This window comes from Microcaecilia unicolor, chromosome 9 (assembly GCF_901765095.1).
Source record: "Microcaecilia unicolor chromosome 9, aMicUni1.1, whole genome shotgun sequence".
Classification (NCBI taxonomy): domain Eukaryota; kingdom Metazoa; phylum Chordata; class Amphibia; order Gymnophiona; family Siphonopidae; genus Microcaecilia; species Microcaecilia unicolor.
The window spans coordinates 37,448,467-37,465,769 of NC_044039.1; the positions used below are offsets into that span (position 1 = coordinate 37,448,467).

At 40.2% G+C, this 17,303-nt stretch overlaps 1 protein-coding gene across 1 annotated transcript in view; it reads right to left on the minus strand.

Moving 5' to 3' along the window:
• LRP6 (LDL receptor related protein 6) overlaps positions 1-17,303 on the minus strand; it is a 280,419-nt gene that overhangs the window by 154,362 nt on the left and 108,754 nt on the right. The window contains exon 4 of the mRNA XM_030214121.1: positions 3,872-4,068. Within this exon, the coding sequence (XP_030069981.1) occupies positions 3,872-4,068 (197 nt within the window). The remainder of the gene's footprint in view (positions 1-3,871; positions 4,069-17,303) is intronic.

Consider the following 17,303-nt stretch of genomic DNA (forward strand, 5'->3'; position numbering starts at 1 on the left):
AAATCTAATGTTATAAACAATACTTAATGTTACTTAGCTTTGTATCTTGCCCTACGGGGCTCTCCGTTTCGCTATATGTAATAAGCTTCTTCAGGGGGCCAAGCAACCTTTTGGCTAATCACGATATCTTATAGCATGGCGTCTCTGCTACTATGAGACGCCATGCTATAAGATATCGTGATTAGCCAAAAGGTTGCTTGGCCCCCTGAAGAAGCTTATTACATATAGCGAAACGGAGAGCCCCGTAGGGCAAGATACAAAGCTAAGTAACATTAAGTATTGTTTATAACATTAGATTTTAGAGGAAAGAAATATCACGATTGGCTATCATTGTTGATTATTATATTCATTATTCACTATATATAAGCAGAGTTTTTTTAAGACCGAGGATTATAACGGAGTCCAAGAGACGCTGGCGTTTGAGCACATTAAGCACAGTAACGCCATGCAAGGACTAATGAGGTCTTTTTCTCTGCTTTGAGTCTAATATAGAAAAAAGAAGAAAAAAGAAAAAATAAATAAAAAAGACATAAAAAAGACAAAGATAAGTAGGATTAACAGAATGGATACCGTTCAATATTTTGATTAGATGTTCAAAAATATTCAGCTCACTATTGCTATCACGGTGAAAGTTTTTTTGCTGAAATTGTGTCCAATAAGACCTTTTTTTTTAAAGGCAGAAATGAGAAAGACAATCAGAAAAGGAGAACTTCAGAGACCATGGGGCTCACCACATCTACCACCTGCTGGAGACTGAGTATACTGAAGCTTCCGGGGGGGGGGGGGGGGGGTGAGCAGGGCTCTTATTGGCTGGCTCAAAATCAGTCTTCTCAGGCTCCACCTGCTGGTAGGTGTGCATAACCTATCAGTCATTCTGGGCTGGTCTGGAGGAATGCTGAGGAATATCATTTTTAGTGTTCAGAATTACCACAATCAACATGTTGGGGAGGTTGCAGTCCATCTGCATACTCCTCCTAGCTTTTCCATGGTGAACCCCAATATTCACATTATTTACAGTGTTATTTTCAGTCTGGTAAGTTAATTTGATCACCATATGTCCATGATTATTTTGATATATTTTATTTATGAATTTATGTGACATTTTAATGTGTTCTAGTTATTGATTCCTGATGCAGGCCTGTGGGCCGAAACGCAGCCCAGCGAGTCTCATTTGAAGATTGAATAAAGAATTTTCTGCCATCACATCAAACACTTCACTGTTATTGTGTCTGTGCTACAGTGTACTGTGGAGTGTGTGTTCGTTGTTTTTTTTCGCTGTGAACCCCAAGTCCATCATGACCCGGCTAAGTTTCTGCTTCTGACACCCCAAGCGTCAGTTTTTTCTCTCATCCAGCCATTTCCATTCTCATCACACATCCCCTTCTCTTCTCTGTATTCTCATATTTCTCTCATTTCCTCAGCTGGGGACATCAATCCAAATCCTGACTCCCCAAAGTAACTCTTAGCCCATCTATGCATATCAAACCATAACCCTATTAATTTTATTCCCATCCGTCTCCTTCCTGTTCTTCCTCTCCATTTCTAATTTTCCCTATGGAGTGTCCAATCTATTGTCAACCAGCTTACTTGCATTCATTAACCTCCCCCACCCCCAATACTCTACATCTTGTTGCTTTAACTGACATGTGGTTTTCTCCTGAGGGCTCTGCTTCAGTTTCTGCCTTCTGTCATGGAGGTTACCTTTACTCCTGTACTCCTCTCACCTCGTGCTAGGCTGCTACTCTCCCCTTATTGTGGATTCAACCCCTTCTTTCAGTTCAGTCTCATTCCTTTGCATCCTTGGGGATTTATTCTATCCACCTATTTACTCCATTCTCTCTCCACATAACTGTCATTTATCAACTAGCTGCCCCTCCCCCAATACTTTCTCAGACAGTTCAACTCCTGGCATTCCTTCTTTTGAACCAATTCTACTTCCTTCATTTCATGCTGATGACCCCTCTGACTATTATGTCTCAAAGCTCCCTCCTTTAGCCTTCTCAGTTAGCCAACAATTCCCTAATGCCCCTTCTCACTAGAATGGCCAAATGCCTCAAACTAATCCCTCTCTTCAAGTGCTATCAAACTTTACCTCAGTTCTTATTCTCAATTATCTAATACATTTCATGCTTAAGAACCCTCTACCAGTTTCATCTAGTTACCACCTCCACATTTAGGAATCTCCAGACTACTGACCTATGCACTTCTCTACCACTGTCATCCAGACAGACCTTATGGTGGGAGGGGACCAGAGCCAGAGGTTGGGAGCACATTTTGAGTGCTGCCGCCACCCCCCCCCCCCCTGCCTCGCCTCCGCCCGCCTCACAAATACCTTTGCTGGCGGGGGTCCCCAACCCCCGCCAGCCATAGCCTTCAGCGCTGGTCTCCGGTGCAACCGCAATCACTGCCCCGCGTGCTCTTTCTTCTTCTTGCTCCTCCTGTGCACGCTGATGCTCCTTTACGTGGAACTGAGGAGCGTCAGCGTGCAGAGGAGGAGCAAGAAGAAAGAAGAGCAGGGCAGCGAACGCAGCTGCGCCAGAGACCGGCGCTGAAAAAGGCTTTAGCTGGCGGGGGTTGGGGACCCCCACCAGCCAAACCAGGGGCCCAGACGAAATTTGTGGGGGCCCAGGCCCCCGTGGCCCCCATAGCTACGCCCCTGCTGTCATCACTCCTCATCCACTTTATTATCTGTGTCTCAATTAAGCAGTCTCTTCCAATTACATTATACTCTCCTCTGTTTTGCACATTCTTGCTCCTTCTTTTACCCACTCTAAAATGCAGACTAAACGCCAGCCCTGACTCATCTCTAGAATTTGCTCTCACTCCTAAACCCACTCTGCTGAGCACCTCTGACTGAAATCCCACACCCATGCTGGCTTTATATGTTTCATATTCATGCCAAGCTTCTTCTAGTCTACTGCACTCATAAAGCAAGATTCTGTGTCTATGACAAACTCCCTTGCCTCCAAATCTCACCAGCTCTTTGCCACACTTAAGTCCCTCTAAGTGCCTCCATCTCCAATCTCTCCTTTAATTTTGTCCAGACCATGGTGGACTACTTTCATGACATGGTTCATGATTCTCCAGGCCATCTCTCTCTCTTCCCCACTTTGTTCCCTTCCATCTTTTCTAAAACACAGAGAAGAAAACCATGCATCTGCTCTTCTCCTTCAAACTCACTACCTATTCCTCTGATCCCATTCCAGCTCCTCAGCTCTCTCCCTCTGCTGTCATTACCTCTATTTGTCATATCCTCAATCAATCACTTTCCACTGCAACTGTTCCTCCTGCACATACTGTGATTACACCACTCCTCAAAAAATCTCTTCATTGGACCCTGCCTGCCCTACTGTCCCCTCCACCCAAACTTGATGTGCTATGCCCAGAAGTGATATTTTACAGGAGCTGATGTCGCTGCCAATTTTCCACTGCAAGGAGAAGACGTGGGATAGAAAGTACTATGATGCATCATCTCTATTTTGTTTTAGCTGCTAGATTTAATTACACTCCCAGGGCAATAGTGCCCGTAGGTCATGATTGTTGGAGAGTATAACTGAAAAGAACTGCTCAGATATTCACAAAACGAAGGAAACAAGTGCACCATTGTCTCAAATACCTGGCAACTTCCAGGGCTATTCTAGCTTTCTCCACCAAGGCAAAATGTACATTCTTAGCAAAATGTGAAAGGATGACGATAATGTTAGGATATTAAAAAAAAAAAAAAAAACATAACTGCACCCTTGTCCCACTGCCTTGTACCAACTCTATATAGAAAAAAAAAAAAGACAGTCGAGTTAACACCTATGTTAACAAAACTTCAAACATTCTACAAATTGTTTTCAACCTGCACACCACAAAGACTCAGACTTACCATTTGGCTGCCTCTGCTGGTTGAAAGCATGGATGTCCATGGGAGAGAAGATGTTTGAATGAACTTCACGACGATCTTCCCCAGTATACTTATTACAAGCCAAGATAGAGTGTGTATTCCAGTCTGTCCAGTACAGAGTATTCCCAAACAAAGTTAAGGCAAAAGGATGCGGGAGTGATCCTTTAACCACAGCTTGCCTATTAAGATGAAATTTAAGAATGTTAGACTATGAGGCTGCAAGGAGAGCTGTTTGTTACTTCTGAACACTTTCTTGCTAGTGAACTTCATTCATGTAAAAGGTACCAAATAGTACAGGAGACACTGTTCTGTACTCTTAAGAGGGTGCACTAGACCTTTTTGTAGAAACACTAAGCCTAACTTATTCAGATGGCTGCCGCAGTGTTATACAGCTGTCAAGTTACCCACTTCCAGGAGGGAGACTTTTTGGCCAGTCCTGGTTTTGAACTTATATCCCAAAGCACTGTGGTAGCTGTAGTCCCTCAAAGTCAGTGCATTGGGATGGGACTGTGAGAAATCCAGGGCAGACCTAAAATCTCCCTCTTGGAACTGGGTAACTTGGCAGCTTTGGTCTTGAAGTCATTGAGAGAAAGGTAAAACCTGGAGTCACGTATTAAGTTCTACGGTGCTGAGCCCCAAATCTCTGCTCTACGACAACTGGTTGATGGGTAGGTGGAACAGGACAACTGAGCAGCTCTTGCAAATTGGGTACTAGTCAAAATGGTGCAGATTGGTGAATGTCTGGTCTTTAACTGTTTGATTAGCAATATTTAGACCGGTGATATAAGCCTGCCAGTTATCAACATTGAGGATTAAGGTTACTTAGTACAGAAATGGCAGTGAGTTCCTGGCACACAGGATTTAGTTTCACAGCTGATGCAGCCCTCTGACTTGTCGAGCGGTGGATCCGAATTCTCTCTTCCAGGTTCCAGTAGTTTAGACACAGAATAGGAAACATTTTTGTCACACTTTAAAGCCTCTAATCGTTTGGATATGAACTGTTCAGCTTTGCTAGAATATTGCAAGCTTGAATACATTCCTAGAGGCTTGAGTATATTAAAGCTCCACATATCTTTAAAGACCAATCAGATTTTGTTAACAAATGGAACATGATTTAAAATAAATGCTCAATGGACCTGGTGTTACTTATGAACAATCTAAAATGGTATTGAAGTTGGAGAAAGAACTGTTAAATAATATTTTGATGAAGTTTCCAGATTGGTGAATGTCTGGTATTTAACTGTTTGATGTTATTAGTATTGGCATTTTTCTCAGGGTGTAGCTAAATGCAATTCCCTTCAGCAACAAACCTGCTAATTAGAACTGCTGCTTCAGAGTAAGAAAGGGTTTCCCAAAGTATGGGTTACAACCCTAAATGGGATTATGACCTGGGCAGGCTGGTGGGGGGGGGGGGGGGGGGGGGGAACTCATTAGCCCACGCATTCTGACATACTCATGCTCTAATTGGAACATAAGAGCTGCCATACTGGGACGACTGATGGTCTACTCAAGTCCAGTATCCTTTTTCCAACAGTGGCCAATCCAAGTTACAAGTACCAGGCAAGATCCCAGAACAGTAGAACAGATTTTATGTTGCTTATCTAAGAAATAAGCAGTGGACTTTCCCAAGTCCATCTTAATAATGGCTTATGGACTTTTCTGTCAAATATGCAGTGGGAAATGGACCAATTACTCCAGGGAAACAGGACTACAGTAATAAAGGAAACAGCTTTATTCACAGACTTGACATAGTACTGTGTTTCGGCCACAGGCCTGCCTCAGGAGTCTAAATTTTTTTTTTAAACATAAAAATAAACAAAAATAATTTAATGTTACTATAATGATTGTTAAACAAATATAATCTAATACTAGCACAATGTTTTTTTTAAACATACGCCAACATATATGATAAACATAACAGATGAATGAATAGATAAAATATAAACTTAATATTTTTGAAACATGTATCAACATATGTAAATAAAATACTGAATACAATATTTTTAAACCTGTATTAACAGGTATACACAACTTTTATAAATTAATAAAATACACTATGTATAAACAGTTAAACATAAAAAAACTAAATCTGGAAATTTATGAATATGTATACAAACAGACATACTGAAAAATGTATAAATTAATATGCATCCAGAATACAAACCAAACCAAATCCTGAATGTTATAATATTAAAACAAACACCACATCAAATCCTAAAATATGTAGATAATAAGTACATAAGTAATACCATACTGGGAAAAGACCAAAGGTCCATCAAGCCCAGCATCCTGTCCCCGACAGTGGCCAATCCAGGTCAAGGGCATCTGGAAAGCTACCCAAACGTACAAACATTTTATACACGTTATTCCCAAAATTGTGGATTTTTCCCAAGTCCATTTAGTAGCGGTTTATGGACTTGTCCTTTAGGAAACCGTCCAACCCCTTTTTAAACTCTGCCAAGCTAACCGCCTTCACTATGTTCTCTGGCAACGAATTCCAGAGTTTAATTATGCGTTGGGTGAAGAAAAATTCTCTCAGATTTGTTTTAAATGTACGCTGTAGTTTCATCTCATGCCCCCTAGTCCTAGTATTTTTGGAAAGCATGAACAGATGCTTCACATCCACCTGTTCCACTCCAATCATTATTTTATATACCTCTATCATGTCTCCCCTCAACCGTCTCTTCTCCAAGCTGAAAAGCCCTAGCCTCCTTAGTCTTTCTTCATAGGGAAGTCATCCCATCCCCGCTATCATTTTAGTCGCCCTTCGCTGCACCTTTTCCAATTCTACTATATCTTTCTTGAGATGTGGCGACCAGAATTGAACACAATACTCAAGGTGCATTCGCACCTTGGAGCGATACAACGGCATTATAACATCCTCACATCTGTTCTCCATACCTTTCCTAATAATACCCAACATTCTATTCGCTCTCCTAGCCGCAGCAGCACACTGAGCAGAAGGTTTCCATGTATTATCAACGATGCCACTCAGATCCCTTTCTTGGTCCGTAACTCCTAACGTGGAACCTTGCATGACATAGCTATAATTCGGGTTCTTTTTTCCCCACATGCATCACCTTGCACTTGTTCATATTAAACATCATCTGCCATTTACCCTCCCAGTCTCGTAAGGTCCTTCTGTAAATTTTCACAATCCTCTTGCGAGTTAACGGCTTTGAATAATTTTGTGTCATCAGCAAATTTAATTACCTCGCTGGTTACTCCCATCTCTAAATCATTTAAAGTAGCGGTCCTAGCACTGACCCCTGAAGAACCCCACTAACTACCCTTCTCCATTGTGAATACTGCCCATTTAACCTCACTCTCTGTTTCCTATCCTTCAGCCAGTTTTTAATCCACAATAGGACATTTCCTCCTATCCTATGACCCTCCAATTTCCTCTGTAGTCTTTCATGAGGTACCTTATCAAACGCCTTTTGAAAATCCAGATACACAATATCAACCGGCTCCCCTTTGTCCACATACATGTCTGTTTACTCCTTCAAAGAATTGAAGTAAATTGGTCAGGCAAGATTTCGCCACACTAAAGCCGTGCTCACTTGGTCTCAGTAATCCCTGTCCTTGGATGTGCTCTGTAATTTTGTTTTTAATAATAGCCTCTACCATTTTCCCCGGCACCGACGTCAGACTCACATTATACTAACATGTATTAACAACGACTTACTAGATAAATCAAATGTATTGATACCCAACAAGAAACATAAATTTGAATAAATGTGCAATACATAAATAGTATTGTTTGAAAGTAAGAAAAAAATAAAAAAATAAGAATAAAAAATAAGAAAATAAAATAAATAAATATTCTGTAATAAGTATAACATGGGAACCTAAGGAAAAAATTATTTTTAGACCCAAAGTATAATATCTACTTGACATATATGACAGCATTATTTGAAAATTGTTTATTACGATGTGATTTTCAATTATGTGACAACATATTGTTCTTGTATTAAAAATCTATTGAAAAAATAATAATTACGATGTAATTTTTTTAATGTAATTTTTTAAAAAAGAAAATTTTTGAAGTGGAGATACGTATTGTAAAACCTGTTGGTATAAAGCAGTATAGATATTAAAGATTTATTTAAAGATGTATATACGTGCACACCTTGAATGATCCTTATGGGTTAAAAAACGGATTTGCTATCAGATTTTCTTAAAAGATCCTCGTAGCTTCAAAGATGGATTGCTAATGGGTAGTCTGAAGAATGATACAAACATACATACATATATATATATATATAATATCCATATTTGAATATAAATGCATATATGCATATATCTGTGCAGAGCTACAATTGAGTATATGTGCGTGTATAATCATGATGTCTAATTAAAAAACAAAGAAACGTCCATAAAGTTAAAGACTTATAAAACATATTAGAAAAGTTTTTAAACAAATTACGAAGTTTGAAAGTTTAATTAAAATTGGATAAATAAAATATATTAGAAATGAAATAAATATGTATGCAGGTCTCCACCGTGCATAATAGATGAGTATATAAAAGAAATAAAAACCGTGCCAAAAATATCTCAATTACAAAAATGCGCATTTTTCTTTTTAGCTCCGTTGGAGTAATAACATACCTTGAAAAAGACTCTGGAAGAGATATATAGAAAGTGTTGCGTATCTGCATAGTCTATGTAAGACAAACAGCGTGTCAGGTTGTAAGGCGTTTAAATACGTTTATTTGGCGCCAAAAGTAAATGGAAATAAGGCAATTAGATGATGAAAAAAGAATCTTTAAAATGATTGGTTAATACTAATGTAGTAGTACAGTAAAATGACACTCGGAAATACTACTACTAAACATTTCTAGAGCGCTACTAGGGTTACACAGCGCTGTACAGTTTAACAAAGGACAGTCCCTGCTCAAAGGAGCTTACAATCTAAAGGACGAAATGTCAAGTTGGGGCAGTCTAGATTTCCTGAATAGAGGTATAGTGGTTAGGTGCCAAAGGCGACATTGAAGAGGTGGGCTTTGAGCAAGGATTTGAAGATGGGCAGGGAGGGGGCATGGCGTATGGGCTCAGGGAGTTTATTCCAAGCATGGGGTGAGGCGAGGCAGAAAGGGTGGAGCCTGGAGTTGGCGGTGGTGGAGAAGGGTACTGAAAGGAGTGATTTGTCTTGAGAGCGGAGGTTACGGGTAGGAACGTAAGGGGAGATGAGGGTAGAGAGGTAAGGAGGGGCTGCAGATTGAGTGCATTTGTAGGTAAGAAGGAGAAGCTTGAACTGTATGCGGAACCTGATCGGAAGCCAGTGAAGTGACTTGAGGAGAGGGGTGATATGAGTATATCGGTCCAGGTGGAAGATAAGACGTGCAGCAGAGTTCTGAATGGATTGAAGGGGGGGATAGATGGCTAAGTGGGAGGCCAGTGAGGAGTAGATTGCAGTAGTCAAGGCGAGAGGTAATGAGAGAGTGGATCTGAGTTCGGGTGGTGTGCTCAGACAGGAAAGGGCGAATTTTGCTGATGTTATAGAGGAAGAAGCGACAGGTCTTGGCTATCTGCTGGACATGCGCAGAGGAGAGGGAGGAGTCGAAGATGACTCCGAGGTTGCGGGCAGATGCCCCCCATTACCTCTCTACCCTCCTCTCCCCGTATGTTCCCACCCGTAACCTCCGCTCTCAGGACAAATCACTCCTATCTGTACCCTTCTCCACCACCTCTAACTCCAGACTCCGCCCCTTCTGCCTCACAGCACCTTATGCCTGGAACAGATTTCCTGAGCCCTTACGCCATGCGCCCTCCCTGCCCATCTTCAAGTCCTTACTCAAGGCCCATCTCTTCTCCCTTGCTTTTGGCGCCTAACCACCTTCCCCATTCCTGCTACCTACACTGACTACGTAGTCTGTTACCGTTAGATTGTAAGCTCTCTTGAGCAGGGACTGTCCCTCCCCGTGTTTAAACTTGTACAGCGCTGCGTAACCCTGGCAGCGCTATAGAAATGCTAAGTAGTAGTAGTAGTAGTAGTACGGGGAGGATGAGGGTGTTATCAACTGAGATAGAGAGTGGAGGGAGAGGAAAAGTGGGTTTGGGTGGGAAGACAATAAGCTGTCTTGGCCATGTTCAATTTCAGGTGGCGGTTGGACATCCAGGCAGCAATGTCGGATAAGCAGGCTGATACTTTGTCCTTGGTTTCCGCAGTGATGTCTGGTGTGGAGAGATAAAGCTGGGTGTCATCAGCATAAAGATGATATTGGAAACCATGGGATGAGATCAGGGAGCCCAGGGAAGAGGTGTAGATTGAAAAAAGAAGGGGTGGATCCCTGAGGAACTCCAACAGAGAACGGGATGGGGGTGGAGGAAGAGCCATGAGAATGTACTCTGAAGGTACGGTGGGAGAGATAAGAGGAGAACCAGGAGAGGACAGAGCCCTGGAACCCAACTGAGGACAGTATGGCAAGAAGTAAATAGGTCGAGGAGGATGAGGATGGAGTAGTGGGCTTTGGATCTGGCAAGGAAGAGGTCATTGCAGACTTTAGATAGCGCCATTTCTGTCGAGTGTAAGAGGCGAAAGCCGGATTGAAGCGGATCGAGGATGGCATGAGAGGAGAGAAAATCAAGGCAACGGCTGTGAACGGCGCATTCAAGTAACTTGGAGATGGATGTGTGTCTCCACCAGTCAAAACCGGTTACTTTCAAATCACGTATAATTACAGGTTTTAATGAATGCTGATTGAAGACAATAAAATTATAATGATGTATTTAAATATAAATTATTGCCTAATGACTAAAAAAGTTAAACAAAAAATGCAAGTAAATAAGATGATAAACTAAAAAACTTTAAAGTGATGCGTGAATACTAATGCAGTGATACAATAAAATAACACTCAAAAAAGGACGTATATCTCCACTAATCAAATCTCTTGCTTTCAAATCACATGTAATTGTAAGTTAATGGCTGGTGACTGAGTGTCATTTTACCATACTACATTAGTATTAACCAATCATTTAGAAGTTTTTTTTTTTGTTTCATCATCTAATTGCCTTACAACCTGACACACGCTGTTTGTATTACATAGACTATGCAGATACGCTACACTTTCTATATATCTCTTCCAGAGTCTTTTTCAAGGTATGTTATTACTCCAACGGAGCTAAAAAAAAAATGCGCATTTTTGTAACTGAGATATTTTCGGCACGGTTTTTATTTCTTTTCTACGCTCGTCTATTATGCACGGTGGAGACCTGCATACATATTTATTTCATTTCTAATATATTTTATTTATCCAATTTTAATTAAACTTTCAAACTTCGTAATTTGTTTAAAAACTTTTCTAACATGTTTTATAAGTCTTTAATGTTATATATAGACGTTTCTTCGTTCATTTTTTAATTAGACATCGTGATTATACACACACATATACTCAATTGTAGCTCTACACAGATATATGCATATATGCATTTATATTCAAATATGGATATTATATATATGTATGTTTGTATCATTCTTCAGACTACCCATTAGCATATCCATCTTTGAAGCTACGAGGATCTTTTAAGAAAATCTGATAGCAAATCCATTTTTTAACCCATAAGGATCATTCAAGGTGTGTAAGTATATACATCTTTAAAAAAAACCTTTAATATCTATACTGCTTTATACCAACAGGTTTTACAATACGTATCTCCACTTCAAAAAATCTCTTTTTTAAAAAAACATTTTAAAAAATTACATCGTAATTATTATTTTTTCAACAGATTTTTAATACAAGAACAATATGTTGTCACATAATTGAAAATCACATCGTAATAAACAATTTTCAAATAGATGCTCAAAATACTGTCATATATGTCAAGTAGATATTATAATGTTTTCTTAAGTTCCAATTTTTTCCTTAGGTTCCCATGTTATACTTATTACAGAATATTTTTCAACTAGCCGTTGAGCCCGTTAAAACGGGCTGGTATTGGGGTTTTCGGAGGTCGACACTGCCCCCCCCCCCCCGCGAGGTCACCGCTACCGCCGCCAGCCCTCCACCCGGCCCAGGCCCTCTCTTCGCTACTGAACTTACATCCATTCGCCGGAACGCAGCAGGGCAGATCAGCTGAGCTGCCGTCGGCCTTCCTTCTCTGCCTGTGTCCCACCCTCATGTGATGTAACTTCAGCGAGGGCGGGCACAGGCAGGGAAGGCAGGCGAACGGCAGCTCAGCTGATGTGCGTGCTGTGTTCTGGCGAATGGATGTAAGTAATCAGTAGCGGAGAGAGGGCCTGGGCCGGGTGGAGGGCTGGCGGCGGCGACACTGGATGGGGGGAGCGGTAGCGGCAACCTCGGGTGGGGATGGGGGCGGTAGCGACCTCAGCGGCTTTGCGCAGTTTCCCTCTCTGTCCCGCCCCCATCATCACGTATTGACGCGGGGGCGGGACAGAGCGGGAAGTCTCTACTGCGCATATGCGAGTGAGTCGGTCACTCGCCGTTTATATGTTTGATATATATTTTTTTATTTATATTTTCTTATTCTTATTTTTTATTATTTTTTTTTCTTATTTTTTTATTTTTTTGTTCTTATTTTCAAACAATACTATTTATGTATTGCACATTTATTCAAATTTATGTTTCTTGTTGGGTATCAATACATTTATCTAGTAAGTCGTTGTGAATACATGTTAGTATAATGCGCAGCATTATCTACATATTTTAGGATTTGATTTGGTGTGTATTTGTTTTAATATTATCAATAACATTCAGGATTTGGTTTGGTTTGTATTCTGGATGCATATTAATTTATACATTTTTCAGTATAGCTCTTTATATACATATTCATAAATTTCCAGATTTAGTTTATGTTAACTGTTTATACATAGTGTAATTTATTCATTTATAAAAGTTGTGTATACATGTTAATACAGGTTTAAAAATATTGTATTCAGTATTTTATTTATATATGTTGATACATGTTTCAAAAATATTAAGTTTATCTTTTATCTATTCATTCATCTGTTATATGTCAACATATATGGTAAACATGTTTAAAAAAAACATTGTGCTAGTATTAGGATTATATTTAACAATCATTATACTAACATTAAATTATTTTTGTTTATTTTTATGTTTTTTAAAAAGATTTTAGACTCCTGAGGCAGGCCTGTGACACAGTACTGTATCAAGTCTGTGAATAAAGCTGTTTCCTTAATTACAATAGCCCCGTTTCCCTGGAGTCATTGGTCCATTTCCCACTGCATATTTGACAGTCTTGTTTACATGGGAGTTTGTGTTCATCCACCTTGGTGGATTACCTTCCTTATGGACTTTTCTTTCAGGAAAGTTAAACCCTGCAAAGCTAACTACCTCAAATGGCAGTAATACATGTAATTAGACTGACAAAAACTAAATGTAAACCACACAATAACCTGTAACTATACGAGAATGGTATACCTCATAGATCCTTCATAAATGTAACATATCTACTACTAGACAACTGTAAGTCACATTGAACAGACCATAAGGTTGGAAAATATGGGGTATAAATGCAGAAATAAACAAACAAACTTCTTTTACCACATTCTCTGGCAATGAATTTCAGAGTTTAATTTTCTCTAGTTTTAAATTTACTACTTAGTAGCTTCATTGCATGACCCATACCCCTAGTATTTTTGGAAAGAGTAAACAAGTAATTCACCTCAACCTGTTCCACTTTACTCAGTATTTTAATGACCTCCATCATATCTCCCTCAGCTGTCTTCAACAAGCTGAAGAGCCCTAGCTGCTTTATTTAGCTCATAGGAAAGTCATCCCATCCCCTTTATCGTCGCCCTTCTCTGTACCTTTTTTAATTCAGCTATATGTTTTGAGGTGCAGTGACCAGAATTGCACACAGTGTTCGAGGTGTGGTCACATCATGGTGCGATGCAAAGACATTCTAACAGTATCATTTTTGTTTTCCATTCCTTTCCTAACAATTCCTAACGTTCTATTTGCTTTCTTAATCTCCAAAGCTCACTGTGCAGAGGGTTTCAACATATCAATGACGACACCTAGATCCTTTTCCTGGGCTGCGATTCCTAATGTGGATTCCTAGGCCAGAGATGACTGCAACAGCAACTGTGACGCTGTAGGAGGACCAGGAGCAATAGCATGGATGGAAAGGTAGGCCTCTAGTGATTGTGTACTTTCTATGGCTGCAATTATGGGGTAGTGGCCACAGAAAGTTTGATAAGCATTAGGGTTAAAAGAAAGCTCATTCAAACCTACCTTCACAAAGCAGCCAATTTCTTTGTACTCCGTTCATAAGAAATTGTCCATGCCTTGATATTATCTACACTACCTGTACACTCTCAATACAGAAAAAAAAGCATAGCAAAACTAAGAAAAATACAACTATAAACTTAGAAGACATGAGTGAACTTATGATCAGTGCTATACCAATGATCATTTTACTTATCAATAAATCCACTTTAACAAAAATAAATAAAAAAATACTAACCTGGCAAGACACCTATTTGTTATCAAAAGTTCAGTGATTAAGCACCCAACACTAGAAAACATATTTAAAGAAAATAGTGCACTATCAATGCAGAAAATTGGAGGCTTAATGTGCCTTATTTTAAACGTTTTGCCATTCCACCTGTAAACCAAATCCAATCATTTCCTTAGAAATTCAGGAATCCACTGACACCAGCATCCAACAACTTCAGTTTCTTACCCTTGCCTATTATCTGGCAATGTTCATGGGTTTATGAAACCCAGGCCAGCTCCCGCAAATGTATTTTTACTGATGCTTGGCAGATGCAGAGTACTGCCAGTAACTCTAGTAGTTAAATCATCCGAGCCCACCCCCCAAAATACAATACAAGGAGGATTTGGCTTTAGCTCACACCTTTTTCCAGTAGTAGCTCAAGGCACATTATATTCATGTATAGTATGTATTTCACTCTCCCTGGAGAGCTTATACTGGTAATTTAAGTTTGCACCCAAGGCAACAGAGTTAAGTGACTTGCTCAAGATCACAAGAAAATGTCAGTTGGATTTGAAACCTGACTTCCCTGTTTCTAAGCCTGAAGCTTTAACCATTAGGTTACTCTTCTACTCTAGTGGTTACTCGTGCCTTGGATTCTTCCTCTTCAAGTGGAGGGTATGAGTAACAAAATCTGAGTTGTCCAATTTCTCATAAGAAATCAATTCTCAGTTAATAGGTTATAAATAAGTTTCAAAATATATTTATTAAAATTTTCTTTATTTAACCACATATCCCACATATCATAGAAGTAAATAAGATGGAAAAATTGCATCTTACTTGATAAAGTTTCCTTTCCTTGAATTCTGTTAGACCAGTCCAGACTGACAGGATTATGTCCTCCTATCTACAGATGGAGGCAGAGAATCTGAACTGTTTTAGCATCACCACCAATAGGGAGATGCTCATTTTACTAGAGTTCAGCCGACTTCCTAGATGGAAGCTTAGGTGGTTAGTCCTAAGGATATCTGTAGAGTGGTGATGTGGTAGTCGCTGCATTCCTTTCGTAAAACACTACAAGATGATGCTTAGGCTAGTGCAGTAGTGCCTTTGACAGAGCAGTTTTGTGCAAGGCTCTGTCTTTTTGCCACCCGGAGGATAAAGCTTTGGTACATCCTATCGGTCTGGATTGGTCATAAGTACATAAGTACATAAGTAGTGCCATACTGGGAAAGACCAAAGGTCCATCTAGCCCAGCATCCTGTCACCGACAGTGGCCAATCCAGGTCAAGGGCACCTGGCACGCTCCCTAAACGTAAAAACATTCCAGACAAGTTATACCTAAAAATGCGGAATTTTTCCAAGTCCATTTAATAGCGGTCTATGGACTTGTCCTTTAGGAATCTATCTAACCCCTTTTTAAACTCCGTCAAGCTAACCGCCCGTACCACGTTCTCCGGCAACGAATTCCAGAGTCTAATTACACGTTGGGTGAAGAAAAATTTTCTCCGATTCGTTTTAAATTTACCACACTGTAGCTTCAACTCATGCCCTCTAGTCCTAGTATTTTTGGATAGCGTGAACAGTCGCTTCACATCCACCCGATCCATTCCACTCATTATTTTATACACTTCTATCATATCTCCCCTCAGCCGTCTCTTCTCCAAGCTGAAAAGCCCTAGCCTTCTCAGCCTCTCTTCATAGGAAAGTCGTCCCATCCCCACTATCATTTTCGTCGCCCTTCGCTGTACCTTTTCCAATTCTACTATATCTTTTTTGAGATACGGAGACCAGTACTGAACACAATACTCCAGGTGCGGTCGCACCATGGAGCGATACAACGGCATTATAACATCCGCACACCTGGACTCCATACCCTTCCTAATAACACCCAACATTCTATTCGCTTTCCTAGCCGCAGCAGCACACTGAGCAGAAGGTTTCAGCGTATCATCGACGACGACACCCAGATCCCTTTCTTGATCCGTAACTCCTAACGTGGAACCTTGTAAGACGTAGCTATAATTCGGGTTCCTCTTACCCACATGCATCACTTTGCACTTGTCAACATTGAACTTCATCTGCCACTTGCACGCCCATTCTCCCAGTCTCGCAAGGTCCTCCTGTAATCGTTCACATTCCTCCTGCGACTTGACGACCCTGAATAATTTTGTGTCATCGGCGAATTTAATTACCTCACTAGTTATTCCCATCTCTAGGTCTAGCAGATTGAAAAGTAAGGTGAAATTTGGTCTTATCTGATCAATATATATATGGAACCTCTGCAGAACCCAGAACATTAAATTTAATTATGTATAATGAACTGGAAGGACAGCCAAAACCTAAAGACTACCAAAACTTAGCTGTCTTCTTACATGGTATGTGGACTGGTCTAGCAGGATTCAAGGAAAGGAAATTGATCAGATAAGACCAAATTTCACCTTACTTTTCAATCTGCTAGACCAATCCAGACCGACAGGATGTACCAAAGCTTTATCCTCCGGGTGGCATAAAGACAGAGCCTTCCACAAAACTGCTCTGTCAAAGGCACTACTGCACCAGCCTAAGCATCATCTTGTAGTGTTTTACAAAAGGAATGCAGCGACTACCACATCACCATTCTACAGATATCCTTAGGACTAACCACCTAAGCTTCCATCTAGGAAGTCGGCTGAACTCTAGTAAAATGAGCTTACAAATACTGGGATATTCTTTTGGTTGAAAACATAAACCAGTTCTACCAGTACCTTAACCCAATGGGCAAACAGACATGATTCCCACTTCCCCTTTGTGGGATCACAAAATCAAATGAAAAGCCTGTCCAACTTCTGAAAGAAATTAATCACCTTGAAGTAACACAAGAGCATTCTACAGACACCCAACTTATGATAAGCCAAGTTGATTTCACTCTCTCCATGAACACCAAAAGTAAGAGCACATGATTCATATGAAGGGGATAAACTATCTTAGGTAGAAAGGAAGGCACCATCAG